Source organism: Equus caballus, chromosome 22, assembly GCF_041296265.1.
Source record: "Equus caballus isolate H_3958 breed thoroughbred chromosome 22, TB-T2T, whole genome shotgun sequence".
NCBI lineage: Eukaryota > Metazoa > Chordata > Mammalia > Perissodactyla > Equidae > Equus > Equus caballus.
The window spans coordinates 945,408-962,388 of record NC_091705.1 but is presented as its reverse complement, the minus strand read 5'-3'; the positions used below and the strand labels follow the sequence as shown (position 1 = coordinate 962,388).

Genomic DNA, 16,981 nt, shown 5'->3' with positions numbered 1-16,981 from the left:
GGACCCAAAAAGCCATTGTTTATTGGGATTATATCTATCAATATTTATCAAATTAGAAATTAAAATGGAGAAACTTTCTTGTGTGTGTGAGAGGAAGATTCACCCTGAGCTAACATCCATTGCCAACCCTCCTCTTTTTTCGCTTGAAGATTAGCCCTGAGCTAACATCTGTGCCAAGCTTCCTCTATTTTTTGTCGGTGAGATACCTCCACAGCATGGCTGATGAGTGGAGTAGGTCCACACCCGGGATCGGAACCCACAGACCCAGGCCACCAACGCAGAGTGTGTAGAACTTTAATCGCTTGGCCACAGGGCCAGCCCTATTTTTTTAAAGTATATATGAATTCATTTAAAAATAAAAATAAACCCATTATATGTTAACATAAACAACACAGTTTAATGAAAAACAACATTTTCTAAAACAAAAAAATATTCATTGACGAGAGTAGCAGTGTTTTACATTTTTACAAACGTCTTTCATTGATTTTCTGCTTAAGCATTCAATCTGTCGATTAAATACAGTCTTTGCAAAGCTCCACCGTATCCTTGTGAGAGAATGATAAACAGTTCTGACCCAGTGACCCCAGAAAAAGGCTCAGGGCCCCAGCCACCTCCAGACCACACTTTGAGAATCTGATAAATTACAAAGGGCGGAAGAAAATTGTGAGAAAATAACTAAACATCGAAGTCATAAAGAAATGGTTTAGTGTCTATTACGTAAATTGAACGGTATTAACACACACAATAAACTGATTCAGAGTAGGATCTCAAAATATTGACTTAATTCCCATAGCAATTTCAAAGAGAGTATTCTACCAAAAATATCCTGGGTGTGTATCTGCCAGGAGCAGAATTTACCCAATAATACGTTACTGGCTGAAAGTTAAGAAACATTTTAACTACAACATTTTCCAAACTTATCTGATCATGGAACCTCTTATTCATGAAACATCTATTAAACTCAGAGACCAGTAAACTAAATAAAGACAGGCTAGGAGCTGGCCCGGTGGCGCAGCAGTTAAGCTCGCTGTTCCGCTTCTCGGCGGCCTGGGGCTCGCCCATTTGGATCCTGGATGTGGACATGGCACCACTTGGCAAAAGCCAGGCTGTGGTAGGCATCCCACATATAAAGTAGAGGAAGATGGTCATGGATGTTAGCTCAGTGCCAGTCTTCCTCAGCAAAAAGAGGAGGACTGGCAGTAGTTAGCTCAGGGCTAGTCTTCCTCAAAAAAAAAAAAAAGAGACAGGCTAAAGTAGACATAGAAAGATGTTTTGTTCCTTTAAGCTTTTAATTTGAATGTTGTAGGCACATCCAGCCTAGTAGGGCGCGTTTTGCCTTGAGTTTGAAAGTGTTCAAAAGAGGCACAAAAAGTAGCTAATTGATAATCTAAAACCTCAGTGAAGTGGGCTTCTGAACTGAAGAGAGAAAAAGAGCATAAAGGAGCACTATTAACAACCTGTTTTTTTTTGAGATGCAATTCACATACTGTAAAATTCACCCTTTAAAAGCGAACAGTTTAGGGGCTGGCCCCGTGGCCGAGTGGTTAAGTTCGCGCGCTCCGCTGCAGGCAGCCCAGTGTTTCGTCGGTTCGAATCCTGGGCGCGGACATGGCACTGCTCGTCAGACCACGCTGAGGCAGCGTCCCACATGCCACAACTAGAGGAACCCACAACGAAGAATACACAACTATGTACCGGGGGGCTTTGGGGAGAAAAAGGAAAAAATAAAATCTTAAAAAAAATAAATAAATAAAAAAAAATAAAAGCGAACAGTTTAATAGTTTTTAGCATATTCACAAAGTTGTGCAACCATCACCACTGTCTAATTCCAGAATTTCATTACCCCATACTCATTAGCAGTCATTCCCTATTTTCTCCTTCCCTCAGTCCCTGGCAATCACTTTTCCACTTTCAGTCTCTAGGGATTTGCCTATTCTGAACATTTCATAGAAATGGAAACATACAATATGTGGCCTTTCGTATCTGGCTTCTTTCACTTAGCATAATGTTCTCAAGATTCATCCATGTTGTAGCATGTGTCAGTGCTTCATTTCTTTTTATCACTGTATGGCTCTATCACACTTTGTTTATCCATTCATCAGTTGATGGACGTGGGTTATTTCTACTGCATGGCTATAATGAATAATGCTGCTATGAATATTCATGTACAATTTTTTGTGTAGACGTATGTTTTTATTTTTCTCAGATATAAACCTTCGGGTGGAATTGCTGGGTTACATGATATTCTAGATTCAACTTTTTGAGTAATTGCCAGACTATTTTCCAAAGTGACTCTACCATTTTACTTTCCCACCAGCACTAGATGAGGGTTCCAGTTTCTCCACCTCCTCGCCAACACTTTTTCTCCATCTTTTTGATTACAGCCATTCCAGCGGGTATGAAGCGGTATCTCACTGTGGTCTTGATCTGCCTTTCCCTGATGACTAATGACGCTGAACATCTTTTCATACGCTTGTTGGCCATTTATATATCTTCTTTAGAAAAACATCTATTCAAGTCTTTGCCCATTTTTAAATTGGGTTGTCTTTTTATTATTGAGTTGCAAGAGTTCTTAATATATTCTTACTAGACCCTAATCATATTTATGATTTACAAATATTTTCTCCCATTTTGTAGGTTGTCTTTTCACTTTCTTCATAATGTCCTTTGATGAATAAAAGTTTTTACTTTTGTCCAATTTATATACTTTTTCTTTTATTCCTTGTGCTTTTGCTGACATTTTTTAAGAATCCATTACCAAATCATGAAGATTCACCCCTATATATTCTTCTAAGAGTTTTATGGCTTTAGCTCTTACATTTAGGGTGTTGATCCATTTTGAGTTAATTTTTATATGTGGCGTGAGGTAGGGTTCCAATTTCATTCATTTGCATGTGGACATTCAAGTACTCTAGCATCATTTATTGAAAAGACTATTCTTTCTTCATTGAATTGTTTTGGCACTCTTTTCCTTTTAAAAAATCAACTGACCATATAGGACACCAAAAGCACAAGCAACAAAAGAAAAAACAGAGAAACTTAACTTTGTGAAAATTAAAAACTTTTGTGCATCAAAGGACACTATCAACAGAGTGAAAGGCAACCTATGGAATGAGAGAAAATATTTGCAAATCACGTATCTGACAAGGGATTAATATCCAGAATAGATAGAGAACTCCTAAAACTCAACAACAACAAAAAACAAACAACCTAATTCAAAAATGGGCAAAGAACTTGAATAGGCATTTCTCCAAAAGAAGATACATAAATGGCCAACAAGCACATGGAAAGATGCTCAACATCACTAATCAGTAGGGAAATGCTAATTAAAACCACAATGAGATACCCATTAGAATGAATACCACCAAAAAAAAAAAGAAAGCAGTAAGTGATGGTGAAACCGGATGGATGTGGAGGAACTAGAACTCTTGTGCACTTGGTGGGAACGTAAAATGGTGCAGCTCTTGTGGAAAAGAGTATGGCAGTTCCTCAAAAAGTCACACACAGAATTACCATCTGATCCAGCAACTCCACTTCTAGGTTTACACCCAAAGAACTGAAAGCAGGGTCTGGAGGAGAGATTTGTACACTCATGCTCCTAACAGCACGTTCACAACAGCCAAAAGGTGGAAGCAACTCAAGCGTCTACTGACAGATGAATAAAGAAAGAAAATGTGGTCTATACATTCAATGGAATATTATTCATTCAACCTTAAAAAGCAAGGAGACTCTGACATATGCTACAACATGGATGAACCCTGAATATATGAAGCCAGTCACAAAAAGACAAACATTGCATGATTTCACTCCAATGAGGCACCGTGAGTATCAAATTCATAGACAGAAAGCAGAACGGTGGTTGTCAGGGGCTGGGGGAGGGGAGAACGGGAGTTAGTGTTTAATGGATAGAGAATTGCAGTTTGGGAAGATGAAAAGAGTTCTGGAGATGGATGGCGGCGATGGTTGCACAACAATATGAATGTACTTAATACCACTGAACTATAATTAAGAGCGATGAAGATGGTAGATTCACGTTACACGTATTTTACCACAATTTTTTAAAATCAGGAAAAAAAATCAACTGACTATAAATGTGAGGGTCTATTTCTGGCCTCTCAATTCTCTCGCACTGATCTGCACGTCTGTTCTTCTGACAACACAGAGCCTCGAGCACTGCAGCTCTGGTAGTGAGTTTTGAAACTGGGAACTGTAAGGCCTCCAACTTTATTCTCCTTTTTCAAGAGTGTTTTAATTATTTCTGGCCTGTTGCATTTCCATCTGGATTTTAGGATCGGCTTATCAATCTCAGCAAAGAAGCCAACTAGAAGTTTAGTGGAGATTGAACTGAATCTGTACGATCAATCTGGGGAGTGCTGCCATCTTAACAACATTAAGCCTTCCAAGCCATTAACATGGAATGTCTTTCCATTTTTAGGTCTTCTTTAATTTCTTTCAACAATGTTTTGTAATTTTCAGAATATAAATTTGCACCTCTTTTGGAAATTTATTCCAAAGGGTTTAATTCTTTTTAATGCTATTTTAAGTGGAATTTTCTTAATTTCATTTTTGGACTGTTCATTGCAAGTATATAAAAATACAGTTGACTTCTGTATATCGATGTGTCCTGAAACCTTGCCACACTCTTTCATTTGTTCTAATACATTTTTACTGGATTCCTCAGGATTTTCTAGATCATGTCATCTGCAAATAGAGACAGTTTTCCTTCTTCCTTCCCAGTCTGGATGCCTCCTAATTCATTTTCCTGCCTAAATACCCTGACTAGCACCATCAGTACAATGTTGAGTAGAAGTGGTGAGAGTGACACCCTTGGGACAAAGCAGCAAGTTAAACCCCAGCTAGGGAGGCAATCGGTCAAATGCAGATGGCGTGACACTCTACAGGACAAACCTAGTTTCAACAAATAAACTGCAAGGCAGAAAAATTAAAAAGAGGAGAAGTCTATAGAGGAAGAGAGATTTAAGAGACATGTCAATCAAATGCAACTTAGTTTCTGAACATACTGTTAAAAAATTATAAGGCAATCAGGGAAATTTGTGCATTGCCTGAAAAACTGATACTAAAGAACTATCGCTATTTCAGGGGTCTAATGGTATGACCCTATCTTTTAGAGACACCTGTTGAAATATTCATAAGTGAAATATTATGCTGTCTGATACTGGCTTAAATAATCTAGCAGTGGTGGGGTGCAAGGGGGGCAAGACAAGCCTTGAGTTGGGCTTGATGACTGGGGAAGCCAGCTACTACTAGGCATGCAGAAAAAGTTCATGATAACAGTCACTCAGTTTTTGTATATATTTAAAATTTTCTATAATGAAAACACTTTCATTTTTTATTTTTATTTTTATTTTTTTAAGATTGGCACCTGAGCTAACAACTGTTGCCAATCTTTTTTTTTTTCTGTTTTTTCTCCCCAAATTGCCCCAGTATATAGTTGTATATTCTAGTTGTGGGTCCTTCTAGCCGTGGCATGTGGGACACTGCCTCAGCATGGCCCAATGAGCGGTACCGTGTCTGTGCCCAGGATTCGAACCAGTGAAACCCTGGGCCCTGAAGCAGACTGCGTGAACCTAACGGCTCGGCCACGGGGCTGGCTCCTGAAAACACTTTAAATGTGTCCTTGATAGCTCAATCAGGAAAAAGTGGCTGCTTCCGAAGCTCTAGCTTTAGTGTAAATGGCTCCCCAGAACTCCTCCCCAACCCTGTGTGATGCAGTAGTGCCCTGTTTTATTTCTGACGCTACATCATAAATGTGGGGCCTGGGGGAGGAGGCCTGTCGAAGCCCTGCATCCTCTTTTGTTTCCATTTAGAGCATCTGTACCCTGCCTCAGGACTAGATGGGCCCAGCAAATGCGTACCTAGAGACACTAAAGCTTCCACCATCATAAAACCCTTTCAAACACAAGATTAATTAAAAGCTACACAGAAAGGGAGATACACTTTTAAGGAAGAAAACGTACAACATTTAAAAGGACATATGCTTCCCGTATTTTCTAAGCTTCTTAATTTACACATTATTTGTGTAATAAAAATTATAAACAGGGGCCCACTCCGTGGCCGACTGGTTAAGTTCACATGCACCACTTCGGTGGCCGAGGGTTTTGCCGGTTTGGATCCTGGGCATGGACCTAGCACCGCTCATCAAGCCATGCTGAGGCGGCGTCCCACACAGCACAACTAGAAGGACCTACAGCTAGAATATACAACTATGTACTGGGGGGGCTTTGGGAAGAAGAACGAAAAAAACAGATTGGCAACAGATGTTAGCTCAGGCGCCAATCTCTATAAAAAAAATTACAAACAAATCTTGCCTATGTATGGTATAAACATTCCCTAAAATCTTTACTATCTGTAAGAACTATTTAAAGAGAAAATGTTTTAAAAAAGAAAACACTTTACACACCCATCAATCCCACTGAAGAGCTAAGCTATTGTGTGTCTATAGTCCCTAAAGACATGTTAGATCGTTCATGCTCAGCAGATGGAACTCAAATGACAAACCACTGGCCAGGATACCCTCTATCTTTTTAGGTACCTTTGATCATAAGATCCCTATTTTGAGGAGTCAAATTTTTGTTCCAAAGTTTTATTGTGCTAAATGAAATGACCTACCCCAGACACTCCTCATCACTAAGTCCTGGAGGGGAGACAGGTGCCCCCACAAGGCTGGGCTGACAGCGGTGCAAGGCTCACACTACAGCGCCTCCAACAAGGCCCCCAGAGCACCTCCCACCCCAAAGAAAATCAGACAAAAGCAGAGGCAGTGGAAAGTGCTGGGAGGAGGGACAATTCTGGTGGGGACCCTTCCACATACTGCAAAAGGGCAGGAGTGCTGTGTATTCACATCCTGGCAATTCCAGACGGAGGCCCTGGTGCAGGCTGAGAAAAGACGGCATCCAGTGAGAGGGGACAGAGACAGAAAACAGACCTGACCAATTCCAGCTCTGCTGTAAAGCTGCAAATGAACTGTGAAAGGCCCCCCAGCAAGAACCTGTGAATGAAGAAGCCTGACGCAAAGGCAGTTTCTACTCTGATCAGGGAGAAAGGACAACTTCATAACTAGAGGGTCGGATGAGCACAGGAGGTTATCTTAGGGATGGGGGAGGGAAGCCAGAGGTAGGTTACCAGTTCAATAAAGCAAGGAGACATGGGACAACACTGGCCACTTCTGCCACAGTCCCCACCTCTGGTAGGGTGAGGAGGAGTACAGTGGTTTCTAGAAGCCTCCAAACCTCAGCAACCACGATGCAACCAGGCCTTGAACTGCAGGGTGTTAGCTTCCCATCCAATTCTTACTTCCTCCACTTGGGAAAGAGAAGCATTGCCCACCAACTCATGCCCCGCCACATAGGGTAGAATACACCATAAGACATCTCCCCGGTCCTAGATGGCTGCAAAGCTTCATGTCAGTGATCGCCTCTGTGAGGCCTGTACTAAAACCTCACTGCATCACAAGGCTCCCCACCAGCCGGCCCCAAGGACCCATACCTGATAGATGGCTTCGTCACAAGCATTCTGAAGGCCCAGGTTCACCATTGTGTTCTGCAGCGTGCGGCCCATGTAGAATTCCAGGGAAAGATAATAGATGCGCTGAGGAGGCAGAAGAAAGCATCTTAGACTTCTCGCTCCATCCCCACGCACGAGGCAGATGACAGCAGTGTCATCCCTAAGAGCACCCATGCAAGGGTGTCACTCACGTTAACCCTGCACTTACCTGCACGTGCCAAAATGGTCTCACTCACTTCGCCTTGGCCATCCTCAGCCATCCAAGGGTAGCCCACCAGGGGACCTCCTAGAGCAGAGCCTCTGTTCACTGCCCTTCTGGAGTCCCCAGGGGATATAAACCAACCTCTCCCCGCTGGTGGGGATCAAGGCTCCCAGAACCAGGCAGAGCTGATCTGGGCTTAGCTCGGCCTCCTCCCAGTCGTGCGCCCTCAAGCAAGTGACCTCTTTACATCTCTAACAGGATAAAACAGCCCTGTAAGGGGGGAATATTTTCAAGTATTAACAGCTCCTGACACCCACCTTAAGTACTCAATAAACAGCACAGTCGACACACTGGGATGGATGGGTGGACACATCCATTTCTATCAGGAAGAAGTCTGGTTTTTGCCTGCTGCTTGTTTGCTGGTTTTAAGACAGCTCCATGTAAATGAGGAGGACGACCACCAACACCTACTGGGTGCAGAACAGGGTCCTAAGTGCGCCCCTTGCCCAGGACCATTTACTCCTCACAACCCAGCAAGGGGCAGGGATGGTGGTAGCTGATGGCTCAGAGTCCTGCTCTTACACAGGGCTCTGTGCTGCCTCCTGCTGTGCCATCAAAAGGAAGGCCTGGGGAAAATAAGTGTGGAGGAAGAGAGAACTCTTCCAATTAATAAACATAGAAGGCATGAGAGGAACAGAAAAATCACAAGAACATCATGGTAGTAACTGCTGCCAACACGAGCCAGAGTTAACACCGAACCCAGTGGGCACAGCTCTCAGGACTGGCGGGACATCTGCATGGCCTCTAAGTCCCTCCCCTAGACAGCCGTTAAATGCCACGGTGGCTTTAACAAACGTCCCCAAACTCTCTGACATCCTTTCCTCCAGGAGGTGGTGTTCATTCCCCTCCCTTGAGGGTGGGCTGGACCCGGTGACTGCCTTCTAATGAACAGTCTGAAAAGGGAAAACTCACTTCACAGCCAGAGACCCGGCTGAGGCTGCCTTCCCCAAGCGATGGAGGTTAACTCACCAGTAACACGCCACGGTGATATGCTGTGATGGGAAGGGGACTTTCTCCAGAGAGATTCTTTCCAAAACTGCCTAACCCCAGACTAATTGTGAGAAAACCAAACTGAGAGACGTTCTATGAAATGCTGACCAGTATTCTCTGGATTCTCAAGGTCATGGAAGACAAGGAGAGATCAACAAACCACAGCAGATGGCAGGAGACTGAGGAGGCCCAACCACCGAACTCGGTGAGGACCTGGATTGGGTCCAGGGACAGAGGAAGGATGCAGAGCAAACACCGGTGGACCGGGAAGCAGGTGCCGAGCCGGCACTGGCTGCTTCGTGTGATAAGTGTGCTCACTTTGGTCACACAAAGTACTGACATGGGAGCCGAGTGGAGGGCACACGGGGACTCCACACCGTCTTTGCAGCCCTCTTAAATCTAGTATTCCTTCTAAAGAAAACATTAAGAAACAAAATCAGGCTCTTAACTGTGAGTGTGCGCATGTGCATGACGAGAGAGTACACAACTTGGATTCAGGCGAGTGTACTGACCGAACCATGGTGTTACCTTTCCTGTAGGTTAAAACTTCCGAAATACAATTTAAAAATCTATTTCCCTAGGGGTTGCAGAATGCAGGGAGAGAAAAGGCAGGGTTCACTCTCCCTAGAATGCAAGGAGGGCTTCTGGACTTTACTGGGATGCCCGTGGACGGCAGCCTGACTGACAGAAGAGGCCCTCACTGCTGCACCATCAGCATGGGAACCCACACTCCATGAAGTCATGCTCTTCAAGTGTGTTTTCTACATCCCATTTAGAATTCTGGCCAGCAGCTGACCAGAAACATTTTGAGAAACTCAGCACCGTCCGCAGCCAGGAGGCAACAGCAGCCCCTCTGGGTTCCCAGCAGCGCCTGCACCATGACTCCACATGCCACTGCAGCAGTTTCTAAACTGTTCTTCTCAGAACCAAGAAGCAGCCTCAAAGGATGGGCCCGGGAGAAAGGAGCTCTCAACTTCCAAAATACACAGGAGAGGGCCTAAGTAAATGGAAGGACATCCCATGTCACTGAGTTGAAGGCTTTACATTGTCAGGATGCAACACTTCCAAAACAGATGTGCAGACTCCACACAAGCCCTGTCAAATTCCAGCTGGCTTCCCTGCAGCCTGACGAGCTGATGCTGATATTCAGACGGAAATGCAAGGGATCTGAAACAGTCAAAGCAATCTTGAAAAAGCAGCACAAAGTTGGAGGACCCACACTTCCTAATCTCAAACCTTAGTACAAAACTAAAGTCATCAAGACTGTGTGGTACTGGCATAAGGATGGACACGTGGAGCAACGGAATAGAACAGAGTCTAGAAATAAACCTTCACATTTGTGGTCAAGTGATTTTCCACAAGGGTGCCCACAGAGCTCAGCGGGAAGGAATCATCTCTTCAACTGATGATGCTGCTACAACTGGACAGCCACATGCAAGAGAATGGAGCTGGACCCTACTTCACACCATATACAGAAACTAATTCAAAATGGACCACAGACCTAAATGTAGGAACCAAAACTATAAAACTCTTAGAAGAAAACACAGAAGTAAATCTCCATGACCTTGGAATAGGCAATGGTTTCTTTTGATAGGATATAAAAAACACAAGTAACAAAAAATAGATAAACTGGACTTCATCAACATTAAAAAAATTTTTTTTGAAGAAGATTAGCCCTGAGCTAATATCTGCCACCAATCCTTCTCCTTTTGCCAAGGAAGACTGGCCCTGAGCCAGCATCTGTTCCCATCTTCCTCCACTTCATATGTAGGACGGCTGCCACAGCGTGGCTCACCAAGCAGTGCCATGTCCGCACCCTGGATCCGAACCAGCGAACCCTGGGCCGCCAAAGCGGAACATGCGAACTTAACCGCTGCACCACCAGGCCGGCCCCTAAAAACCTTTTATACCATTAAGAAAGTAAAAAAGAAAAGCCACAGAATGGGGGGAAATATTTGCAAATCATATAACTGATAAGAGATTTGCATCTAAAATATATATACAACTCAATAATAAAAAGATGACCCAGTGGTTAGCTGGGCAAAGGATCTAAACAAACATCTTCCAAAGAAAATACAAATTGTCAATAGGCATATGAAAAGATGCCTAACATCACCAATCATAAGGGAAATACAAATCAAAACCACAAGGACATACCACTTCACATCCACTAGGATGGCAATAACCAAAGTCATCAGATGCTAACAGATCTTGTCAAGACAGCAGAGTAGGCAGACTCTGAACTCACCTCCTCCCACAAACACAACCAGGTTACAACTATTCTTGGGAAAAATATGCCAGAGAGAGAACTGAAAACGGGATAAAAAGAACTCCCACAACAAGGGACAGTCCTGACGGAGGCAGAAGAGGCAGAAATTCCTTCTGGAAAGGAAAAAGCCACCTTCACGAGCCACGGAGCTTCACAGCCAGCCGGGCAGGAGCCACCCTAAGGTACGCAGCCCACCCTGGAGGAGTGAGGTCCTGAGCGGGGGCCGTTAACTGCTATAAGCATCCTTCAGACTCAGCACAACTGAGACGAGTGTCCTACTAGCTGGCTTTGCTGAATATTAACCACAACGGGGAATACCCCTAGAAAAGCTATGGGAGGAAAGCGGAAAAAATCCAGCTCTTAAAAGGCCCACGCACAAATTCACCCAACTCAGAGAGCAACCTAAAATCACCAGAAAGAAGGCTAACAGTCCTTTGGTGAAGAGACTCACCTGGTAGGCTCTGGGTGCATCTCGGTGACAGGAGAGACCGCTCCAGAGACTGAGACATTGGTGGTGGCCGTTGTTGTCACCTAGTCCAGGCGTGCTGACACAGACGCTGGCAGACACCACTAGAGTTCTTCCCCTGCCCTGATAGCCCAAGGGGCTGCCCCACCCACTAGAGTGCAGATTTAATCCACTTCAGCCAGGTCAGGCAGCCAACCCTAGGGACTGGCCCCACCCAACAGCAGGACTGTGTTGAGGGTGTGTGTGGTCCTGTGGGGGGTGGGGCTTATCAGTGGCAGAAGATCTGTGCCTCACAGATAACAATAAATGTCAGCTAGGATGTGAAAAAATCAGAACCCTCATACACACCTGGTGGAATTATAAAATGGTACAGCTACTTTGGAAACCAGCCTGGGAGTTCCTCAAAAAGTTAAACAGAGTTACTACTTGGCCCAGCAATTCCACTCCTAGGCTTATATCCAAAAGAAACGAAAACTGATATCCACTCAAAAACTTGGACGTAACAGCCAAAAGGTGTAAACAACTTAAATGCCCGTCAAATGATGAATGGATAAATAAAATGTGGTATAGCCATATAATGGAATATTATTCAGCCATAAAAAGGAATCAAGTACTGATACACGCTATAGCGAGAATGAACCTAGAAAACATTACACTAAATGAAAGAAGCCAGTCACAAAAGACCACATATTGTATGATTTCCCCTTACATGGAATATAGGTAAATCTACAGAAACAGAAAGTGGATAATTAGCTGCCTAAGGCTAGGGGACAGGGAGATTGGGATGGGTGACAGCTAAAGGTGTGGGGTTTCTTTCTGGGGTAATGAAAACATTCAAAAATTAATTGTGGTGATGGTTGCACAACTCTGAATAAATCAAAACTACTGAATTGGACACTTTAAATGGGTGAATTACCCAGTATGTGAATTTTATCTCAGTAACGCTGTTACCACAAACACCAGTTGAAATGATGTACAAAAATCTGACAGATTACAATAAAATAAATGTTGTATATAAAATAGAATACTTCCACTTGTAAAGATGGTACAATAAACAGGCCTCTGCCCGCTTCTCCCTAAAACTGACTGAAGAACACAGAGGTGGAAAGTCGGGGCAGGTAGAAGTAAACTAGAAGACTGGCCCTCGTGCCTCTTTGCCACCAAGCTGCAGGGAGGGGACGAGGGTGACTCACCAGCGCCTGTCTCTGCCTTGTGAGCATTTCACACCCACATACGCACACTCACACGCATTCATGTGTATACTTGCATGTGTGCACACTCACACTCCCTCACAGTGCACTCATATAAGTGCACACTCACACCTGTGTGCACACACACTAACACACGTATACACTCATAAATCTGGGAACCCAAGTGTGCTCACTCCAGGCTGCACACACCAGGCCCCTGCCTCATTGTCCAGCTGCAAACAACTAGTTCAGGAAGAATTCCCTCCACTCCAAGAGATGCAGTGCAGGCTCCACATCCGGAGAATGAGAACAGGACGAGAGGAAGGAAACAGAGTGGGCAAAGGACACCCAGCGTTTACCAAGGGGCAAATGAAAGGCGCAAATGCAGAGTCATCCAAGAAAACAAGAAACACTGGTCAGACGAAGCAGGGGCAAAATAAAATGACTAAGAAACAAAACCATCACAGAAATGGAGGCACCACTCAATGCACAACAAGGGCGAAGCTGGAAACAAAAACCTGGCTGAGGAAAAGTGAACAAAACGGGGGAAAAGCATGAAAAGGAGAGAAAAATGTCCACGTGGAAGACAAAGGATACCTAACATCTGCATAATTAGTGTCCCTGAAAAAAGAAACTGAATAAACTGCCAAAATATTTTTCAATATATAATTTAAGAAAACTTTCTGTACAGTTTTTAAATCTACAAATTAAAAGAACAAGCACACAAACCAAACACCATATGGGGCTCAATCTTTGACAGCTTTTCTTTACTTTCTTGATCATTTGAATGTACGGCTTTTTTTTTTTTTTTTTCATTTTCTCCCCAAAGCACCCCCCCGGTACCTAGTTGTATTATATTCTTCGTTGTGGGTCCTTCTAGTTGTGGCATGTGGGAGGCTGCCTCAGCGTGGTCTGATGAGCGGTGCCATGTCCGCGCCCAGGATTCAAACCAACGAAACCCTGGGCCGCCTGCAGCGGAGCGCGCGAACTTAACCACTCGGCCACGGGGCCAGCCCCAGAATGTACGGCTTCTAAATTACTATCCAAATTCTACCATCCTTTAAATCACAAGCAGCAGTGTAATGAATGAACCCATTCACCCAGCACGCCGAGTACCCTGCTGTCCAGACTGCTCACGGTCCTCTGCTTCTTCCTGCCTTCTCATCATCTTGGACGCTACTTACACTACACTTGAACTGAGTTGTTGTTATTATATGTGGTTTCCATAGCACCGCGCCCCCACTCCCTCTAGACAAGGCTTAACGATTAACCCTGAGAACACCGGGAGCCCAGCAAACCCAGAGTCTGAGTGGAGCGTGGAGAAGTTCGAGCACAGTCACTCCCTTTTCCTGCGCACACACGAAGGCTCATTTCTCCCCCACATGCCCACTTTTGGGGATCTCTCCAAGAGGTTTTATAAAAAATCGGCAGGTCAGGAGTATGATCAAGATGTTTTTATTCTGCCCTTCACTATAAATACGTATTTCTAAAGTTGCTATAGTTTGATCTCTCCAAGTGAAAGTTTCTTACTTTAAACTGGCACTAAGAAAATAACTCGAGGGGCCAGTCCCACGGCCCAGTGGTTAAGTTCGCACGCTCCGCTGAGGCGGCCCAGGGTTTCACTGGTTCAGATCCTGGGTGGGGACATGGCACCACTCATCAGGCCACGCTGAGGCGGCGTCCCACATAGCACAACCAGAGGCACTCACATCTAGAATAGACAACTATGTAGTGGGGGACTTCAGGGAGAAGAAGAAAAACAAAAAAAGTTTGACAATGTATGTTAGCGCAGGTGCCAATCTTTAAGAAAAAGAAAGAACTCGATTACCCCTTTTTTCTATGGGATGGATACTGAGGAACAAAATGTTGGCCTAGTTTTAAAACTGTGGATCTTTCATTTTCCTCCGAGCTGAGCACAGATGCTGAGGGTTCAGCAGTTTCATTAACTGCAGCGAGCAGGGGGCGCCTCCTGCCGCAGCTCTGCATAAGAGGGGAGCAGAAGCAACAGGGCAGCGGGTGCCCCAAATACCACCTCTCACAAGAGACAGGCGAGAGTCAGCACTAAGCCAGGCGCCACTGCGGGCCCTGCTCAGCACAGCTCCGGACTCAGTCTGCAGCTTGTTGTTTCAGAGATTTCTTTTAAGAACTTTTATAGTTTCCTTAAATGTGTTGATTTTGTTTTGCCCAGTTTCCTTAAGATGGTTCAGAATGAAAACCATCCGACTGAAGAAGGCTTGCTGGAGGAGCCAGCCGAGGGGATACACGAACTACTGAACCGTGCACAATGGGGTCTAAGCCAGCGGGGGGACCTGGGTCCCTTCACCTCCCTGAGAACACCACATCCACCTAGGAGTTCAACACAGGGCTAGGCTTCAACTCGGGCAATGCTGTTTCCCTCACCCGACCAGATTTTCAGGGAGCACTTTTGGAAAAAACTGCCTGAGGGCACAGGCTGGGTCCAAGAAGCAGCCTAGGGGCCTTGCCTGCAAGGGATCCTCTCCTCGTCGGCCCTGAGCTCTGCTGCGGAAGGCCCATGGCCATCCCAGGCCCAGTCCAGCCTCTTTCCCACCTCCCTGACCGCCGTCTGTGCAACCTTGGAGCAAGGCCAGGAGGACTGGCTGGGGAACCAGACACTCTCCAGCTTCAGCCTGAGAAAACTGGGACCCTCACCCTCTCTGCAGCAGCTCTTGGGGGGCCTGCTGCCTGTGGTGTTGAACTGGGCTGCCAATCTCTCTTGTACGGTCCCTTCTTGCAATATGACCATAACAAGTATGAAGTGGCCTAGAGGCAGCCTTCATTTTTTTTAATTGAGTTAATTACACACAAAGCCTACACCAATAGGCAACATCACAAAAAAGCATAACAGAAGCTCTCCGGCGCAAACGGACGGTAAGACGATCGATACGAATATTACACGTTATTCTGAAGATATCTTCGGAGGCAATGAACTCTATCTGTGGAAATGGAGTTTAATATCAACAAGTAGAGACTTATTTTGCTCTTTACACAACGGAGATTAATTAATAGAACTGGACTTTTAGAGATCTCCAATTTCTTTTCCCTCTCCTAAAAGGATGTTTAGAGTCTTTAACTGAAAGGCCTGAATGCTCTGCAGGAAAAGGAGAGAAAGAACTTTTCCAACAGTGGGCAACAAGGCACAGAGGGGGCAACTGCTCTCAGCACCAGGGAGAACCTGATTCTACAGGCAGATCAGGCCAGGGACGTGTCATCCTGAGCCCAGGAGACACAGCAACGCTCCTCTTGTCTACAGTCTTCTGTCTGTGCGGCAGCCACGTCTTAACACACCAGGTGCCATCTCAAGGTGGCTAAGAAGGCACAGAGTGGCTCCCGCGGCAGACTACCAGGTCCCTGCCACACAGGACAGAGCTGGCTGACATGATACAGGGACAGTGACCACTGACCCAACACAGCCTGAGCACAGCATTCCACCGGCCAGCTCTGGAGGGTCCCTGGCCTCTCCAAATGCACCGGGGCCACCTCCCTGGCCAGACCTCTGCTTCCACAGGAAGAGAAAGCTGCCTCCCGCTGGCTGCTCTCCACACAGCAGGCCAGCCCAGTGAGAGGAGGACTGCTAGGAGGGGGCGGACCCCCGCCAGATAGCTGAGGCTCACCCTCACCTCCACTGGCCACGTCCACTCCACTGCGTCTCAGGCGCCTTTTGGAGCGTCACGCCAGGAGCAGCTTTATAAAACCACAGTGTGTGTATAAGGATGCTGAGCATCACGCACCACATCTCCTAAGCCCCCAACCTATGAGGTCACACTAGAGTACTTTCTTTTAGAATTAAGTGCCATGGAAACTTGGTTTCCCATGAGCATCTGGTGGATTCTGTCTCCACGTGGGTCACAGGTTTAACTTTTCACTTCAGGTACTGGCACCTAGGCCTAGAACATGGGTCTATCTGCTCAAAGTCAGCTGGAAAGTGTAAACGTCATAAAATTATAGAAAGTGAGGACTGACAGTGATCTTAGAGATCACTTCGTTCTCTAGGAAATAAATTTATTTTGCACTCCATGACCTCACACTTTTACAGACCTCTGCTTGCCACTTCCAAACTGTTAAGCTCTATCAAATGTCTACTCGCTCCCATCCCAGAGCCAGACCATCACAGAAGGCTCCTTATCAGTGACAGATAAGCCAGAGCCTAAGTGACCGGGACTATGCCAAACTATATTTATAACTAACGTGGTGCTGGTCAGCATTTTAAAGAGCCACTTCCACCTTTCATTTTAAACTAGGTTTAAAGGCTGAGAGAAGAG

At 45.2% G+C, this 16,981-nt stretch overlaps 1 protein-coding gene across 3 annotated transcripts in view; it reads right to left on the bottom strand.

Moving 5' to 3' along the window:
* Nucleotides 1-16,981, bottom strand: part of PYGB (glycogen phosphorylase B) — a 57,522-nt gene that overhangs the window by 32,699 nt on the left and 7,842 nt on the right. The window contains exons 1-2 of one of the 3 annotated variants that reach the window (XM_023625959.2): nt 16,340-16,475; nt 7,507-7,608 (exon numbers count right to left, since the gene is read on the bottom strand). The exons of 1 other annotated variant lie outside the window; for it this stretch is intronic. In XM_023625959.2, the coding sequence (XP_023481727.1) occupies nt 7,507-7,578 (72 nt within the window). In that variant the 5' untranslated portion in view covers nt 7,579-7,608; nt 16,340-16,475. Of the gene's footprint in view, nt 1-7,506; nt 7,609-16,339; nt 16,476-16,981 lie in introns of those variants that run through there. One more of the 3 variants, XM_023625957.2, reaches the window with a different exon arrangement.